Source organism: Symphalangus syndactylus, chromosome 13 (assembly GCF_028878055.3).
Source record: "Symphalangus syndactylus isolate Jambi chromosome 13, NHGRI_mSymSyn1-v2.1_pri, whole genome shotgun sequence".
In the NCBI taxonomy this organism is placed as follows: Eukaryota; Metazoa; Chordata; class Mammalia; order Primates; family Hylobatidae; genus Symphalangus; species Symphalangus syndactylus.
In genome coordinates this window covers 94,909,258-94,929,033 of record NC_072435.2, presented here as the reverse complement: position 1 = coordinate 94,929,033, position 19,776 = coordinate 94,909,258, and the positions used below count along the sequence as shown (strand labels likewise).

Below are 19,776 nucleotides of genomic sequence, written 5' to 3'. Positions count from 1 at the left end.
TAATGGGATTGCTTTTTTCTTGTATATTTAAGTTCCTTGTAGATTCTGGGTATTAGACCTTTGTCAGATGGATAGATTGCAAAAATTTTATCCCACTCTGTAGGTTGTCTGTTCACTCTGTTGAGAGTTTCTTTTGCTGTGCAGAAGCTTTTTAATTTAATTAGATCCCATTTGTCAATTTTTGTTTTTGTTGCAATGATTTCTGGCATTTTCAGCATGAAGTCTTTGCCCATGCCTATGTCCTGAATGGTATTGCCTAGATTTTCTTCTAGGGTTTTTATAGTTTTACATTTTACATTGAAATCATTAATCCATCTTTAGTTAATTTTTGTATAAGGTGTAGGGAAGGGGTCCAGTTTCAATTTCCTGCATATGGCTAGTCAGTTCTCCCAGCACCATTTTTTAAATAGAGGATCCTCTCTCCATTGCTTGTTTTTGTCAGGTTTGTCGAAGATCAGATTGTTGTGGATGTGTGATATTATTTCTGAGTTCTCTACTCTGTTCCATTGGTCTATGTGTCTGTTTTTGTCACCAGTTCCATGTTTTTTTCATTACTATAGCCTTGAGTATAGTTTGAAGTCGGGTAGCGTGATGCCTCCAACTTTTTTCATTTTGCTTGGGATTGTCTTGGCTATTCGGGCTCCTTTTGGTTCCATATGAATTTTCAATTAGTTTTTTCTAATTCTGTGAAGAACGTCAATGGTAGTTTAATGGGAATAGCATTGTCTATAAATTACTTTGGGCAGTATGGCCATTTTCACGATATTGATTCTTCCTATCTGTGAGCACGGAATGTTTTTCCATTTGTTTGTGTCATCTCTGGTTTCCTTGAACAGTGGTTTGTAGTTCTCCTTAAAGAGGTCCTTTGCCTCACTTATTAGCTGTATTCCTAGGCATTTTGCTGTCTTTGTAGCAGTTGTGAATGGCAGTTCATTCATGATTTGCCTGCAGAAAAGGCCATTGATAAAATTCAACATCCCTTCATGGTAAAAATTCTGAATAAACTAGGTATCGAAGGAACATACCTCAAAATAATAACAGCCATATATGACACACCCACAGCCAACATCATACTGAATGGGCAAAAGCTGGAAGCATTCCCCTTGAAAACCAGCACACGACAAGGATGCCGTCTCTCACCACTGCTATTCAACATAGTATTAGATGTCCTGGCCAGGGCAATCAGGGAAGAGAAAGAAATAAGGGGTATTCAAATAGGAAGAGAAGAAGTCAAATAATATTTGTTTGCAGATGACATGATCCTGTATCTAGAAAACCCCATCATCTCAGCCCAAAAGCTTCTTAAGCTGATAAGCAATTTCAGCACACTCTCAGGATACAAAATCAGTGGGCAGTTTCTTAAAATAAGAGAACAATGTAGTTTTGCTGCATTATTTGAGTCTTCCTTTCATGAAAGATTTCTTTGTAGCATGCAAAGCTGTTTGATAGCATTTTACTCACACTAGAACTTCTTTCAAAATTGGAGTCAATCCTCTCAAACCCTGCCACTGCTTTATCAACTAAGTTTATGTAACATTCTAAATCCTTTGTTATCATTTCTACAGTGTTCACAGCATCTTCACCAGGAGTGTATTTCATCTTAAACCACTTCATTCACCCGTAAGAAGCAACTCCTCATCCATTCAAGTTTTATCATGGGATTACAGCAATTCAGTCCTATATTCAGGCTCCACTTCCAGTTCTCTTGCTATTTATCCATCACATCTGCAGTTACTTCCTCCACCAAAGTCAAACCTATCAAAGTCCTCCATGAGGATTGGAGTCAACTTCATCTAGACTCATCGATGTTGACTTCATCCGATGAATCACAAATGTTCTGAATGGCATCTAGAATGGAAAATCTTGTCTAGAAGGTTTTCAATTTACTTTGCTCAGTTTCATCAGAGGAATCACTTTCTATGGCAGCTATAGCCTTATATAATGTATTTCTTAAATAATAAGACTTGAGACTCTAATCCTTGATCTATGGGCTGGAGAATACATGCTGTGTTAACAGGCGTGAAAACAACATTAATCTCTTTGTACAGCTCTATCACAGCTCTTGGGTGATCAGTGGCTTTGTCAATGAACAGTAATATTTTGAAAGGAATCTTTTCTTGTGAATAGTAGGTCTCAATAGTGGGCTTAAAATATTTGGTAAATCATGCTGTAAACAGACATGCTGCCAACAGACATGCTGTCATCCAGGTTTGTTGTTTAATTTATAGAGCATAGGAAAAGTTAATTTAACATCATTTTTAAGGAATCTAGGATTTTTGGAATGGTAAGTGAGCATTGGCTTCAACTTAAAGTCATCAACTGCACTAGCCCCTAACAAAAGAGTTGGACTGTCCTTTTAAAGTTTGAAGCCAAGCATTGACTTCTCTTCTCTAGCTATGAAAGTCCTAGATGACATCCTCTGGTGTGAGGCTATTTCATCTACATTGCAAATCTATTGTTTAGTGTAGTCACCTTCATCAATTGTCTTAGCAGGATCTTCTGGATAACTTGTTGCAGCTTCTCCATTAGCATTTGATGCTTCACCTTGCACTTTTATGTTATGGAGATAGTTTCTTTCCTTAAGCCTTATGAACTAACCACAGCCAGCTTCAAACTTCTGCAGCTTCTTCACCTCTGCCAGACTTCATTGAATTAAAGATAATTAGAGTCTTGCTCTGGATTAGGATTTGGCTTGTGTGAATGTTGTGGCTGGTGTGATCTTCTATCCAGACCACTGAAACTTTTTCCATATCAGCAATAAGACTATTTCCCTTTCTTATCATTTGTGTGTTCACTGGAGTAGCGCTTTTAATTTCCTTCAAGAACTTTTCCTTTGCATTAACAGCTTGGCTAGCTGTTTGGCACAAGAGGCCTAGCTTTTTGACATGTCTTCTTCACTAACCTTAATCATTGTTAGCTTTTTATTTAAACTGAGAGACGTGTGACTCTTCTTGAACTTGAACTCTTAGAGGCCATTGAAGGGTTACTAATTGGCCTAATTTCAATATTGTTGTGTCTCAGGAAATACGGAGGCCTAAGGAGAAGATGACACGGGGGAATGGCTGGTTGGTGGAGCAGTCAGAACACATACTACATTTATGCATTGAGTTCACTGTTTTATATGATTGTGGCTTATGACGTTCCAAAACAATTACAACAGTAACATCAAAGCTCACTGATCCAGATGGCCATAACAGATATAATAATAATGAAAACTTTGACATATTAGGAGAATTACCAAAATGTGACACAAAATAAGAACATATTGGAAAAAGGTGCTGATAGAATTGCTCAATGCAGGGTTGCCATAAATCTTCATTTTTTAAAAAATGCAGTATCTGTAAAACATGATACACCTTGAAGTATGCCTGTACTAGAATAGACATATATATGGAACCAATTAGAAAGTCCAGATGCAGATTCAATTATATGTAAATATAAGGCATATACCTATTATCACAGGAATTCTATTTCAAAGTAGTTGAATATGTAAACAAAATATATGAACAAGAATGTTTCCTTCAAAGCAAAACATTAAAATTTCAATATGATAGGATTGGCCAAATAAATTATGACAAGGTATATATTGGGACCCAAGTTCATCATGTAGACATATAATTGTCATTGAAAATGGTACAAAATATATCATTAGAGGTAAATAACAGATTAGGAAATATTTTCTATAATACTATACTTATATATAATATTTTAATAAGATTTACAGAATATCCTTTGAACCCTCCTGCCACCTTGGGTAGAAAACTGCAAATGCTATCCTCAAGATTCTATAGAATCTACAGGGCATACAATTTACATTCTCATTATCATCTCTTGATTTCATTTATTTTTCTCATCTGCTGTCTGTTCTTGACTCTTCCCCATCACTACTAGAATAGGCAGCATAACCCTGGTTACTCGCTCCAAGAGACTTCATATGGGAAAATTTATAATAACATTATCCTAAATAACAAAACACCTAGGAAACATTTAAAAGTCCATTGTCAGGAGAATGTGTAAATGAATTGTGGTAACCTTAAACAATGAGCTCCTGTACCATACTGAAAATAGATGAGACTCAGAAACATAATATTGATTGAGAAAAATCACAGAAGAACTAGAGCATTTGGTACTATATATATATAGTTTGAAAGCATACAGTACTAAAAATTTATTTTTTATTGATACTTACATGTATAGTTAAAATTTAACACAATCCAAGGAATTAAAAACACAAAGTTCAGAAAGCATTTAGCCCTGGTAGAGGAGGAAAAAGAGTAAGATAGGAAAGATGAACATGGGGTGGGTTGGGGGACAGGTTTCAATGATGTAATGGTAATATTCTACCTCTTAAACTGAGTAGTGGACACACATGGATCCATTTTTTTAAAAAAATTATCTTGCATATCCTCTTTTGACGGTCACTTGTCAGTATTTTGTTGAACTATCTCTCTTTTTTGACACTGAAATATTTGGTTACAAAAGCATTGTTTCACTATCTTTGTTTTTACCAACTCCTTGCCTCAGGGGCCTCACCTTCCCTAAGGAAGCCAGGTTCTATAAAGACATATTCCAAGAAGAAATTATGGCCCTCCATTAGGAAGCAGAAGAGGGAGTACTTCATTATTGTTTAAAATATTTCTTCTTTCCTTTGCACATACTCACATGTCCACACACATTCACAGAGTGAAACAGTCTGGGAGGATGGTCACCAAAATAGTACCCTCAGTTATCTCAACATGCCTGATGTTCATGTGATTATTTTCCTCTTTCTTTGTATTTTCCAATTATTCTCTAATAAACCTATATACTTCATTTTTAAGGAAGAAAGCAAATTAACCCATGCTTTGTGATTAAATTTCAAAGTGGTTTTCGAGGCTTTAAAAATCCTCAGAAGTGTTCATACACACTGTAAAATTCCAACTTAACTAAATCCATGGGTGGTTTTGATTAATTTAATTTCAGGATGGAACTAGGAGTTTAACTGGAGACTCTTTTTTTCATAGAATCTTTACAGTCTTATCGTTGTAATCTCAGTTTTTCACTTTTTATATGCAAGCTAGTGAACAATATTAACTGAAAGGCAAAATAATTTACATTTGAAAAAAAATCATTTCCGTAACTTGTAGTTAGCTTTGTTTAAAGGACACTAGAGACTATTCAGTTTATCAATACGTATTTATTGAGCATCAACTCATCAAGTATTGGCAGGACCTGTATTAGATTCTAGGGATAGAGTAGTGAACAAGACAAATTCCAGGCTTCATGGAGCTTATAGTAACCTGCTGAACTCATTGTACAATGTGTTTCATCCACAATTTTATCAGCAGATAATTCTGCTGGAAGATTTTCAGTAATGAGGAATTCCTTCTCTTGCTTTCTAATGCTATTTGTTAACTAATTTTATAGTGCATTTTTATTTTAAAAGGTAAACAATATTATTAATTCATAGAAAATTATGTTTTGTATTGAGCCAAATTTGCCCTTCTTGACGTATAAACATTAGTCTTTGTCTTGTCCTTATGGTTGTTAGAATAAATCTACCACAGTAACTTTTCCCCATCCCCCCTTTGTGGGATAGTTGATGAGGGATAGCCTTTCAAATCATTGAGAAAACTATTATGTGGCTATAAGGCTTCTCTGGATAGAACACTGCAGTTCCTTTCATCATTTCTTCCCTGACATGGTTTCAGAATTATACGCCATCCTGATTGCTTTCCTCTGGATGCCTTCTACTTTGTCACCTTTTGTTGTTAAAAATAAATTACTCCCAATTTCCTGCTTTCAATGGAGTATCATGACCATAATTGACTCTCTGATGTGTGAGGGTCTGGTATTGTCTGAAAGCAATTACCCTGACCTTGAATTCTGCTGTACTGTAATATCCCTGTGGAAAAACTAGGAATTCGTGCTAAATCTTTATCAGCCCTAGAATATACTTAGGGAGATTTTTCAAAAATATTAGTTTATTTTCTTATTTGTCTTTTTCTCAATTGTGAAGCGTACTTTATAAAGGCAGCACATACAGATGGTCTGCAACTCATGATGGTTCAACTTACGAGTTTTTGACTTTGCAATGGTGTGAAAGCAGTGTATGTTCAGTAGAAACCATACATCAGATTTTGAATCTTTTCCTGGGCTAGCAATAAACCCTAAGATAGATACTCTCTTATGATGCTGAGCAGTGGTAGCAAGCCACAAGTCCCAGTCAGCCATAAGATCACAAGGGTAAATAACCAATATTCTACAATGTACTGTGTTACCAGATGATTTTGCCCAAGTATAGGCTAATGAGCACGTTTAAGGTAGGCTAGGCTAAGCTATGCTGTTTGGTAGGTTAAGTGTATTAAATGCAGTTTCTACTTACAGTATTTTCAACTTAGTTTGGGTTTTTTTGTAAAGTTGAGGAGGATCTGTAGCAAAAATAAACTATGATTAATTGTGAATTTCATCATGCAGAATTTCACAGTCTTCTCCAGCAGACTGTGAACTTCTTCAGAGCAAGGATTATGTCTCATTAGTTTTAAAAAAGTCCAGCATTTAGCACATAATTTATATATATATATAACATATAAATATGCTATATATATTCTACATATATATAATAGATGCCCAATAAGTATTTGTTGACAAATTAATGCCTTATGTACAAGAAATTAAAATCTTATAAAATGAAATAAATTCTAATTTTTAGAATATATCAAAGAATCAATCATATAGAACTGGACCCATATTTTATCCTAATCTGAAAAGAGTACCTTAGTATATTAGTTAACAGTATTTACAAGGAAAAATACTAGTGTGCTGGATGGCAAGATATTTAACTCTAAATGACAGAAAACCCAATTAGCAATGGCTCAAACTGTAAGAATGTTATTATTTATGTAAGAAGACTGGAGAAACTTGCCCTGGGTCTATTTGAGCAGCTCAATGATATCATCAATGTCCCAGGCTCTTTTTATCCTTCTGTTGCTATTCTTGGCTTGTTACCTTTTTGATCTGAAGATTCTTGCCTTATGGTCACAAAATGCTTGCCCTAGCTCCGGATGTCAAAACTGCATCCAAAGAGAGGAGCCTGGGGATGGCCTTGGCTCTGAAAGAGCCTCCTTATATGCTTCTTCCCTGGGGAAAAATGTTTTCCACGAGCCTTTTAGCAAACTTCGTCTTACATCTAATGGGCCAAAGTTGAGTTATATGGCTGTCTCCAGGAGGCTGGCAAAGGAGTAGAGTCTTGGGAATGACTGTTGATTAGTTAACCAACAGTTTATGCCATAACTAGATAATAGATATATATTACAAAAAAGGGCAATACCTTTACTAATTCAGTAATAAATTCAGTCCTTTTAAATTATGAGGACCCTTAAAAATATCACTGATATTGGGTTTACATGATTCTATAATTTATTCAAACAGATGAATCGTCAGCTGTCAATCACTTTGGAAAGAACTAATGAACCTGATTATCTTTTCTAGTTTTTATAAATTAAACAAGGCTGTTTCTTCATCACAAAGCTGTTTTTATTTTTTCTTATTTTCAGGAGTCCTATCCAAAGAAGAGAAATTACACTATGGAAATTGTACCATCTGCTTCTCTGGATACATTTCCTTCAGAAAATGAGAACTTTCTGTGTGATCTCATGGACACAGCTGTTACAAAGAAACCTTGCTCCTTAGAAATTGCAAGGGCACCTTCCCCAAGAACTGGTAATATCTCTTACTCATAATTGGCCTGATTCAATTTACTTGCTTGTTCATGTGAAGATGCATCATTAACATTTTGATTTCCTACTATGTTATCGAAATGGAAGTTCCCCCAATGTAGTTCCAATAATTATTTTTTCATTTTGAAGTGAGTCCAGGTAGGTCAGAGGGTTTTTTATTTGAAGTCTCCTAACTTCCTGGTAAAAGCCATAATGGACATGGTAATGCTTTGATGAAGATGCTTTGAAACCTTTTAATACTAAAAAAACCTTCCAGGTGAGATACACAGCTTTGGGTCCTTCGGGAGTTCATAGCCAATTGGGTAGCAAGAGTCTTTTTGTATCATTTTCTGTAGCCTGTCTGTTACCAAGTTATCAAATCTTACTTAGCTGCTTTATATATTTCATGTCTTTTATGGCATTATCAGATTCATTATTTTATTTTTTTTTGCATTACAAACTAGTGAACAAAGCAAGACAAATATTATCCCTATTTTGCTGATAAAGAAATTAGAGTTTTAAGAGCAATAGTGGGGCCTATGCTTGAACATGGATTTTTGACTGCCATTATAGTTTCTTTCTATTACCTTAAGAAAGAATACAGAGTGATTACATGAAAGCTAACGAAGGAGGAAATTTTCAAGTGGATGGTCAATATATTTAATGCTGCGAAGGAGTTGTAAGAAAAGTTCTGAAGAGAGGCTTTTTTTTTTTTTGGTTTGGTAATGCAACTGCAACTTACTTTTGAATAGTAAATTTTAGAAGTAATGTGGTAAAAGTAGATGTCTGGAAGTTAATAGTGAGACATTGGGAAATGGGAAATAAGACACTGGGAAATGGAGTAGAGAGTACAGATGACTCTTTCAAGGAGATTGGAAGAAGAGGTATGATAGTAACATAAGAAGAAAGCAGGTGCAAGAGGGAAATAGCTAGTTTATGTTAGGATAAATAAGGCTTGATCAAGTTTAGAGGTATTTTCTGGTAGAGCAAGGTATTGAAGATAAAGAATAAAAAGACAGAACAGAATGGGTAGAAGTTAAGACTCAGCTAGTTTAGGGAAACACAGATCTTGCTTCCCCAGAGAGTAGCGAGAAGACAGCATGGTTATGAATATAGAGAAATTCTGAAATATTTATTTTCAAATGGATTCAATTTCTGGGTAAGATAAAAGGTTATTGGCTAAAAGTAAGAGCTAGATCTTAAGAAGGGTGAAATTAAAATTCAGTCCAGGAGCGATGGCTCATGCCTGTATTCTTAGCACTAGCCTATTACAGACACTACCTCATGCCTGTAATCCTAGACAAGGTGGGTGGATCACTTGAGCTCAGGAGTTCAAAACTAGCCTGGGCAACCTGGTGAAACCCCATCGCTACAAACAATTAAAAAATTAGCTGGACATGATGGCACACGCCTGTAGTCCCAGCCATTCAGGAGGCTGAGGTGGGAGGATTGCTTGAGTTTGGGAGGTCAAGGCTGCAGTAAACCATGGTCACACCACTGCACTGCAGCCTGGGTGACACAGTGACACCCTGTCTCTAAATAAATAAGTAAATAAAATTCAGAAAAGCCATTATACATAATAGTCTAGGGAATTTTGTATAAGTGAAAAAATGGATTTTTGAGCAGTACTGAGGCTAGGGTGTTAATGAATCATAAACATACAGAAGGAAGACTTTTAAGGTAAGAATGTAGTAATGAAAATAGTAAATTTATTGAGCATTTATTATGTGGCAGATACTGTTCTAAGTGCTTTATATGCATTATTCCATATGATTCTCACAATGCTGTGAGGTACTAATATCATTATTCTCATTTTACAGATAAGGAAACTGAGGCATTGAAACACTAGCTGGCCTCCCAAGGTTACATGTTAATGAGGGGTGGATTTGGTACTTGACCTTGAGTTGTCTAACTTGTGCTCTTAAACACTATGCTATAGTGCCGCATTGTACTAGGGGATGAGGTGGGGTAGATATTGGGAATCAAGTACTGAAACCCTCAAGAAATGTAGAGATATGACTGGAGGTCCACATATGATAGCAATACAATTACAAAAAGAATGTTATAATAGAATAGTGTAAACTTCAGATGAGCATCAGATTTTGGATGAAGGCAAAATAATAGAAAGTGACCCACAGCAGTCATGGAGAATGAAAACAATGCTGACCCCAGGCTATGGAAGTTGACAAGAATGAGAACTTTTCTGTAAGAGAGATAATGAGGGAAATAGCATATTCAGGGGGGAAAGCTTCATTAAAATAGGAAAATGCAGGAAATAGATATGCAAAATGTGAAAGAACTTTAATTGGGGCACAGAGGGTAGGGGAATATCGGGGTGATAGAGGAAGGAATGCAAAATTGAAGACACAGCTATGTATTGATTAAGTAGTCAAAAACTAATTGAGTTCTTATGCATGCTAGCGCACAATTCTGAATGCTGAGGATACAAGGATGAAAATGACATGGACACAGATAACAAGGCTGATCAGGCTCAGGTCAACTCTTGCTGAAAACAAATAAAAATGCTGGATACAATATAGAAAAGAAAAAAACTTCTTAAAAGTATCAGAAAGCTGATATGAAAATTACAGAAATGGAATCACATCTAAATTAGGAATTTCTTTTTATTAGTTGGTTAGTAAGAAATAATCAAGCCAAAACATTGGTGAGGGTAGGAAATAAATGCCGCACTAACGCCACATTTGTCCTGGGGGAACTTACTGAACCTGCTAATGAACTTCAGTGCTCAAGGCTTCTGTGGCTTTGGAAACAGAAAACAAATATCTGCACAGCCTGTACAGCTCAGGGACTGTAATAGGAAATCCTTCCTCCATAGAACTAGGATTCCAAGGGCTACACCCTCAGAGGAATCAGAGGTAATCCTGTATTCCCCACCCCAAGGGGACTCCAAGGAAAGATGATTTGTTGTGAGCAGAACAAGGCAGGTCAGGGGGTGGGAAATTCCTGAAGAGTTATTACTACTAACTAGCCCTCACAGATTGCCGCCCAAAATTCGTATCACCTTAGTGGTCCAAAAAATGTCAATTCATGCATTTAAAGTTACACCCTCAGGTATCAAGTGGAAGCAAATGTAATCCCTCTGGAGAGAAATATACTCTCCTCCACGACCCCAAAGAATTTCTATGAATAATTTTCCTATTATTAAAATTAGCAGTTTCTGATAATTAAGCCTATAGGGAAAGAAACCCCAACAGGAACCAACAAAAACAAGGAAATGCCAATCCACACCTTAAGCACTTTCAAATATTGGAATTAGTAGATGTAGATTATAAAATGACTGTGCCATTATAAAGAAAAAGTGAGCCTGAAGGTATTTTTTGGGAATAGAAACTAAAAGAAAATGACCTAGCATATTGGAGAGGAAAAAAAAGCTTTTAGAAATGAAAAAAATTCCAATTACTTACACATACACACATGCAATTTAAAACTCAATGAATGAGTGGAGCAGCAGATGAGATTCAGCTGAAGAGAGATATAGTGAACTGGAAATTAAGCCAGAAGAAATTTTTCAGAATGTTGCACAGAGACAAAAATGTGGAAAATATGAAAGAGAAGCTGAGAGACTTGAAAGATATACTGCAAAGTTTTCATGTCTAATCAAAGTTCCAGAGGAGAAGAAAGAGAGAATGTGACAAACATAATATATTTGAGGAGGTAATTTTTCAAAAAGCATGGTATTACCCTTGAGCTCGAAGAGGTAGACAAGTGAAGAGTTAAATTCAACAGAGCACAATAATTGCTAAGATAATGTTTCACAAAGAGTTCTTTGGGAGCAAAAATGGGGGAGTACTTAACCTTACCTGGAGCTCGAGGAAGACATAAAGGAGATGATGCCTGTATCAGTTATCTATTGTTATTAACAGGCCACCCCAAAACAAACTGACATCAGTCATTTATTTTGCTCACAAATCTGCAAGTTTGACAGGGCCTGTCAGGGACTGCTTATCTGTGTCATATCTTATGATCTCGGGCTGTTCAACTGGGGAATAGAGGAACACTTTTAAGATGGCCAACTCACACGGCTGGCAAATTAGTTTTGGCTATATACCAGTAACTTGGCTAAGGCGATGGACTGGAGGCCTTTTTTGCTCTCCAGGCACTGCTTGGGTTTCCTCCTGACTACTGGCTGGATTCTGAGAGCAAGCATCCCCAGAGAACTAAGAGGAAGCTGCGTCATTTGTATTATCTCCTTGTTCTGGAGGCTGGAAATCTGCAGGGTACCGGCATGGTCAGGTTCTGGTGAGGGCTCTCTTCCTGGCTTGTTGAAGGCTGTCGTCACCCTGCTTACCGAACCTCTTCTTTGTACATGCACAGAGAGAGGGAGTGAGTCTTAGATTTTTGCCACAGATCTAGGTAAAACACTGCAGAGAGAGAAGAAACTTTGTTTCAGCTTCCAGTTACATTTTCTTTCCATTAAGCTTTCACCAACACCTTTCTTACAGCTTTTAAGGCTTCCACAAATCCATTCCTTCCTTGGCCCTTTTGGCTTGACAGGCACTGGCTTTGGGGCTCTTCCAGTTTCTGTCTGCTGCCCAATCTCAGTGCTAATGCCACATATTTTAAGTTTTTGTTTTGGCAGCACCCCATATCCAACTATCGAAATCTATTCTGGTTATTGTCACTGCATAACAAACCACTCCAAAGCTTAGTGAGTGAAAACAACAGTCATTTGTTTTGCTTTTAAATCTGCAATTTGGGGAGAGCTTGGCAGGGATAGCTTGTCTCTGTTCCATGTGGTGTCAACGGGGGAAGCTTAACTGGGGTCTGGAGGTTTTATTCTCAAGATCCATACTCATATCGCTGGCATGGCCTACTTGGACTTTCTCGCGGTCTGTGATGGGATTCTAAGCAAACATTCTAAGAGAATGAGTCATCAGAAGGCAACATCACTTCCATTGTAGTCAAAAGCCTGCCCACATTTAAGTGGAGGGAATTTAATTCTTGCCTCCCCTTGATGGAGTGTTAACTAAAGTCACATTATAAGAAGATATTCTTGCAGCCACTTTCGGAAAATATAAACTCCTACAATGCCCAAGTTTGTTGTTGTTGTTAAAATTGAGTAAAGACTTAGTTTGCATGGCTATATAACTTCCTCCAATTGTGTTTGACCACTTGGGTTTAGTATAGAAGAAGCCAGTTTGCTCAGTTGACCCAGGCTTAATTCATAATAATTGATAATCTTTGGGCTGTGATCATGAATTCTAAGGTAAAGGAGTCCAGAATTTAAAGGGAAATTTTGTGGTTTTTAAAAAATGATTAGAATTGGGATGAATATAGATCAAAACAGTTTCTATGCAATTTTATATGAAACCTTAGCCACTCAGCCCCACAGAATTGCCCCCCATAAGCACTATAGCAGGTAGAGGAGAGCATCAACATAACTGTTCTTTTCTGGTTAGGTAAGGAAATAGTTTGCATTTTTTCCTCTGTTGATTCCATTAACCCATAGTTTAGGTTTTGCATCAATCCTATTACTTCCAAGTCTCTCAACTGCTATGACTAGTCCCTTATGACTCATACCTAGCTATGCATTTCCCCCTTAGGGCCAACTAACTGATCTGGAGAACTCAGGGAAGTTACTGACCTCTCTTGGAGTTACTGATGTATTCCCTTTGTTACTAAATTCTTTATTGACTAAAGATAGAATTTGCAAATGTGGAGACATTTCTTGATGCACATGAGTCTTTTAGAGACCCTCAAATTGATCTTGGTGGGTAAATACCCTATAGTTCCTGATCCATTCAATAAGCACTTACTGAGTACCTCTGATGTTCTAGGCATTGTGCTAAATATTGCATAAGGAACAGAGCAAAAGGTATAAGTACTGACCTTTAGGAGCTCAGAATGTGTTAAAATTAAGGATAATAAGGGCAATGAACAAGATAAGCATAGGGTGCTCTGGGAGAGTAGAAGGGGAGGAATGTGAATGAAGGAAGGCTTGTGGGAGGAGGTGCTACATGATTTGCTAGCCTCAAAGAAGGAGAAGTTAAATAGATGAATAAGGTATGGCACTCCAGGCAAGGGACAGTGTGTGCAGAGATGCAGAGGGGGTGGAAGAACAGAGTACATTCAGAGACTATGCCCACTTGGCATGGTTAGAGCATAGAATGATACTAGGGTAGAATGCATAAAGAACAAGGAGTAACAGGCAGAAGTTTGGATTTCATCTGACAGCAGAAGTGAACATGGCATGATCAGGTTTCTGTTTTAGAATAATCCCTCTGGAAGCAATGTGTGGAGTATAGATTGGAGAGAGATGAAGTTGAAAGCAGGAAGATTCATTAGCAAATCAGTGTGTATACTCAGCAAGAAATGACAGTGGCCAGAACAAAGACAATTGCAGCAGAGAAGGGCAAGGGAAAACAAAGCTGAGAAGCACGTAGGAGTAAAGCTCATCCTTGTCACCTTGAGAATGCTGACACTTGGACAATAAGGAGCCAAGGAAATTTGAGAATTGTACTTCAGGGAATGCATTCAATGCTTTAGGTTAACTGTGTTAGGTAGCGTGGCTTAGGCTTACAGATAAAATGGGCATTACTACTCTATACAAGAACTGCATGAAGATTTCCTGGAGAGATGGGGCAGTGGAGGTGGGGGTGGAGAGAGAGAGAGAGAGAGAGAGAGAAAGAGAAAGACTGAGGGGTGACCAAGTCTTAAGAGGGACTGTTATAGATTAATTGTGTACACCCTCATATTATGCCCCCAAAAAGAAAGGTTGGAATCCTAACCTATAGTACTTTAGAATATGATCTTATTTGGGGAATTTGGATATAGAGTCTTTGTAAAGATAATCAAGTTAAAATAAAGCCATTAAGTGGACCTTAATCCAATATGACCAGTATCCTTATTTAAGGGAAATGTAGACCCAGAGACAGGCACCCATAGAAGGAAGACAATGTGAAGATATACCAGGAAAAAGCAGCCATTCGCAAACCAAGGAGGCCTGGGACAGATCCTTCCCTCACAGCCCACAGAAGGAACCATCCCTGCCACCTTGAGTTTGGACTTCTATCCTTAAAAGCTATGACACAATACATTTCTATTGTTTAAGCCACCCAGTTACTAGTATAGTCGGCCCTCTGTATCTGTGAGTTCCACATCCATGGATTCAACCAACTACAAATTAAAAATATGTCAGAAGCAAAAATGGATGGTTGGGTCTGTACTGAACATGTACAGACTTATTTTCTTGTCATCATTGTCTAAAGAAAATACCGAGTAACCTCTGCAGACTTAAATGTCCCTGTCTGACAGCTTTGAAGAGAGTAGTGGTTCTCCCAGCATGCAGCTGGAGATCTGAGAACGGGCAGACTGCCTCCTAAAGTGGGACCCTGACCCCCGAGCAGCCTCACTGGGAGGCACCCCCCAGCAGGGACAGACTGACACCTCGCTCGGCCGGGTACTTCTCTGAGACAAAACTTCCAGAGGAACAATCAGACAGCTGAATTTGCGGTTCACGAAAATCCACTGTTCTGCAGCCACCGCTGCTGACACCCTGGCAAACAGGGTCTGGAGTGGACCTCTAGCAAACACCAACAGACCTGCAGCTGAGGGTCCTGTCTGTTAGAAGGAAAACTAACAAACAGAAAGGACACCACACCAAAAACCCATCTGTACATCACCATCATCAAAGACCAAAAGTAGAAAAAACTACAAAGATGGGGAGAAAACAGAGCAGAATAACTGGAAACTCTAAAAAGCAGAGTGCCTGTCCTCCTCCAAAGGAACGCAGTTCCTCACCAGCTACGGAACAAAGCTGGATGGAGAATGGTTTTGATGAGTTGAGAGAAGAAGGCTTCAGATGATCAAACCACTCTGAGCTACAGGAGGAAATTCAAACCAATGGCAAAGACGTTAAAAACTTTGAAAAAAAATTAGACGAATGTTTAACTAAAATAATCAATGCAGAGAAGTGCTTAAAGGAGCTGATGGAGCTGAAAGCCAAGTTTCGAGAACTACGTGAAGACTGCAGAAGCCTCAGTAGCCGATGCGATCAACTGGAAGAAAGGGTATCAGTGATGGAAGATGAAATGAATGAAATGAAGTGAGAAGGGAAGTTTAGAGAAAAAAGAATAAAAAGAAATGAACAAAGCCTCCAAGAAATATGGGACTATGTGAAAAGACCAAACCTATGTCTGATTGGTGTACCTGAAAGTGACGGGGAGAATGGAACCAAGTTGGAAAACACTCTGCAAGATATTATCCAGGAGAACTTCCCCAATCTAGCAAGGCGGGCCAACATTCAGATTCAGGACATAAAGGGAATGCCACAAAGATACTCCTTGAGAAGAGCAACTTCAAGACACATAATTGTCAGATTCACCAAAGTTGAAATGAAGGAAAAAATGTTAAGGATGGCCAGAGAGAAAGGTTGGGTTACCCACAAAGGGAAGCCCATCAGACTAACAGCTGATCTCTCAGCAGGAACTCTACAAGCCAGAAGACAGTGGGGGCCAATATTCAACATTCTTAAAGAAAAGAATTTTCACCACAGAATTTCATATCCAGCCAAACTAAGCTTCATAAGTGAAGGAGAAATAAAATCCTTTACAGACAAGCAAATGCTGAGAGATTTTGTCACCACCAGGCCTGCCCTAAAAGAGCTCCTGAAGGAAGCACTAAACATGGAAAGGAACAACCAGTACCAGCCCCTGCAAAAACATGCCAAATTGTAAAGACCATCAAGGCTAGGAAGAAACTGCATCAACTAACGAGCAAAATAACCAGCTAACATCATAATGACAGGATCAAATTCACACATAACAATATTAACTTTAAATATAAATGGGCTAAATGCTCCAATGAAAAGACACAGACTGGCAAAGTGGATAAGGAGTCAAGACCCATCAGTGTACTGTATTCAGGAAACCCATCTCACGTGCAGAGACACACATAGGCTCAAAATAAAGGGATGGAGGAAGATCTACCAAGCAAATGGAAAACAAAAAAAGGCAGGGGTTGCAATCCTAGTCTCTGATAAAATAGACTTTAAACCAACAAAGATCGAAAGAGACAAAGAAGACCATTACATAATGGTAAAGGGATCAATTCAACAAGAAGAGCTAACTATCCTAAATATATATGCACCCAATACAGAAGCACCCAGATTCATAAAGCAAGTCCTGAGTGACCTACAAAGAGACCTAGACTCCCACACGATAATAATGGGAGACTTTAACACCCCACTGTCAACATTAGACAGATCAATGAGACAGAAAGTTAACAAGGATATCCAGGAATTGAACTCAGCTCTGCACCAAGTGGACCTAATAGACATCTACAGAACTCTCCACCCCAAATCAACAGAATATACATTTTTTTGAGCACCACACCACACCTATTCCAAAATTGACCACATAGTTGGAAGTAAAGCTGTCCTCAGCAAATGTAAAAGAACAGAAATTATAACAAACTGTCTCTCAGACCACAGTGCAATCAAACTAGAACTCAGGATTAAGAAATTCCCTCAAAACCGCTCAACTACATGGAAACTGAACAACCTGCTCCTGAATGACTACTGGGTACATAACGAAATGAAGGCAGAAATAAAGATGTTCTTTGAAACCAATGAGAACAAAGACCCAACATACCAGAATCTCTGGGACACATTCAAGAATAGCAGTGTGTAGAGGGAAATTTATAGCACTAAATGCCCACAAGAGAAAGCAGGAAAGATCCAAAATTGACACCCTAACATCACAATTAAAAGAACTAGAAAAGCAAGAGCAAACACATTCAAAAGCTAGCAGAAGACAAGAAATAACTAAAATCAGAGCAGAACTGAAGGAAATAGAGACAGAAAAAACCCTTCAAAAATTAATGAATCCAGGAGCTGGTTTTTTAAAAAGATCAAAAAAATTGATAGTCTGCTAGCAAGACTAATAAAGAAGAAAAGAGAGAAGAATCAAATAGATGCAATAAAAAGTGATAAAGAGGATATCACCACCGATCCCACAGAAATACATCTACCATCAGAGAATACTACAAACACCTCTACGCAAATAAACTAGAAAATCTAGAAGTAATGGATAAATTCCTCGACAAATACACCCTCCCAAGACTAAACCAGGAAGAAGTTGAATCTCTGAATAGACCAATAACAGGCTCTGAAATTGTGGCAATAATCAATAGCTTACCAACCAGAAAGACTCCAGGACCTGATGGATTCATAGCCGAATTCTACCAGAGATACAAAGAGGATCTGGTACCATTCGTTCTGAAACTATTCCAATCAATAGAAAAAGAGGGAATCGTCCCTAACTCATTTTATGAGGCCAGCATCATCCTGATACCAAAGCCAGGCAGAGACACAACCAAAAAAGAGAATTTTAGACCAATATCCTTGATGAACATTGATGCAAAAATCCTCAATAAAATACTGGCAAACCGAATCCAGCAGCACATCAAAAAGCTTATCCACCATAATCAAGTGGGCTTCATCCCTGGGATGCAAGGCTGGTTCAACATACGCAAATCAATAAATGTAATCCAGCATAGAAACAGAAACAAAGACAAAAACCACATGATTATCTCAATAGATGCAGAAAAGGCCTTTGACAAAATTCAACAACCCTTCATGCTAAAAGCTCTCAATAAATTAGATATTGATGGGACGTATCTCAAAATAATAAGAGCTATCGATGACAAACCCACAGCCAATATCATACTAAATGGGCAAAAACTGGAAGCATTCCCTTTGAAAACTGGCACAAGACAGGGATGCCCTCTCTCACCACTCCTGTTCAACATAATGTTGGAAGTTCTGGCCAGGGCAATCAGGCAGGAGAAGGAAATAAAGGGTATTCAATTAGGAAAAGAGGAAGTCAAACTGTCCCTGTTTGCAGATGACGTGATTGTATATCTAGAAAACCCCATCATCTCAGCCCAAAATCTCCTCAAGCTGATAAGCAACTTCAGCAAAGTCTCAGGATACAAAATCAATGTACAAAAATCACAAGCCTTCTTGTACACCAATAACAGACAAACAGAGAGCCAAATCATGAGTGAACTCCCATTCACAATTGCTTCAAAGAGAATAAAATATCTAGGAATCCAACTTTCAAGGGATGTGAAGGACCTCTTCAAGGAGAACTACAAACCACTGCTCAATGAAATAAAAGAGGATACAAACAAATGGAAGAACGTTCCATGCTCATGGGTTGGAAGAATCAATATCGTGAAAGTGGCCATACTGCCCAAGGTAATTTATAGATTCAATGCCATCCCCATCAAGCTACCAATGACTTTCTTCACAGAATTGGAAGAAACTACTTTAAAGTTCACATGGAGCCAAAAAAGAGCCCGCATCACCAAGTCAATCCTAAGCCAAAAGAACAAAGCTGGAGGCATCATGCTACCTGACTTCAAACTATACTACAAGGCTACAGTAACCAAAACAGTATGGTACTGATACCAAAACAGAGACACAGATCAGTGGAACAGAACAGAGCCCTCAGAAATAATGGCACATATCTACAACTATCTGATCTTTGACAAACCTGACAGAAACAAGCAATGGGGAAAGGATTCCCTATTTAATAAATGGTGCTGGGACAACTGGCTGGCCATATGTAGAAAGCTGAAACTGGATCCCTTCCTTACACCTTATACAAAAATTAATTCAAGATGGATTAAAGACTTACATGTTAGACCTAAAACCATAAAAACCCTAGAATAAAAGCTAGGCAATACCATTCAGGACGTAGGCATGGCAAGGACTTCATGTCTAAAACACCAAAAGCAATGGCAATAAAAGCCAAACTTGATAAATGGGATCTAATTAAACTAAAGAGCTTCTGCACAGCAAAAGAAACTACCATCAGAGTGAACAGGAAACCTACAAAATGAAAGAAAATTTTTGCAACCTACTCATCTGACAAAGGGCTAATATCCAGAATCTACAATGAACTCAAACAAATTTACAAGAAAAAAACAAACAACCCATCAAAAAGTGGGCGAAGGACATGAACAGACACTTCTCAAAAGAAGACATTTATGCAGCCAAAAAACACATGAAAAAATGCTCATCATCACTGGCCATCAGAGAAATGCAAATCAA

At 37.9% G+C, this 19,776-nt stretch overlaps 1 protein-coding gene across 7 annotated transcripts in view; it reads left to right on the top strand.

Annotated features, from left to right (window-relative positions):
• The window catches only part of ANKS1B (ankyrin repeat and sterile alpha motif domain containing 1B), a 1,261,284-nt gene that overhangs the window by 473,449 nt on the left and 768,059 nt on the right, over nucleotides 1-19,776 (top strand). For all 7 annotated transcript variants that reach the window (XM_055238636.2, XM_055238632.2, XM_055238630.1 and 4 more), the window contains exon 10: nucleotides 7,536-7,701. In XM_055238636.2, the coding sequence (XP_055094611.1) occupies nucleotides 7,536-7,701 (166 nt within the window). The remainder of the gene's footprint in view (nucleotides 1-7,535; nucleotides 7,702-19,776) is intronic.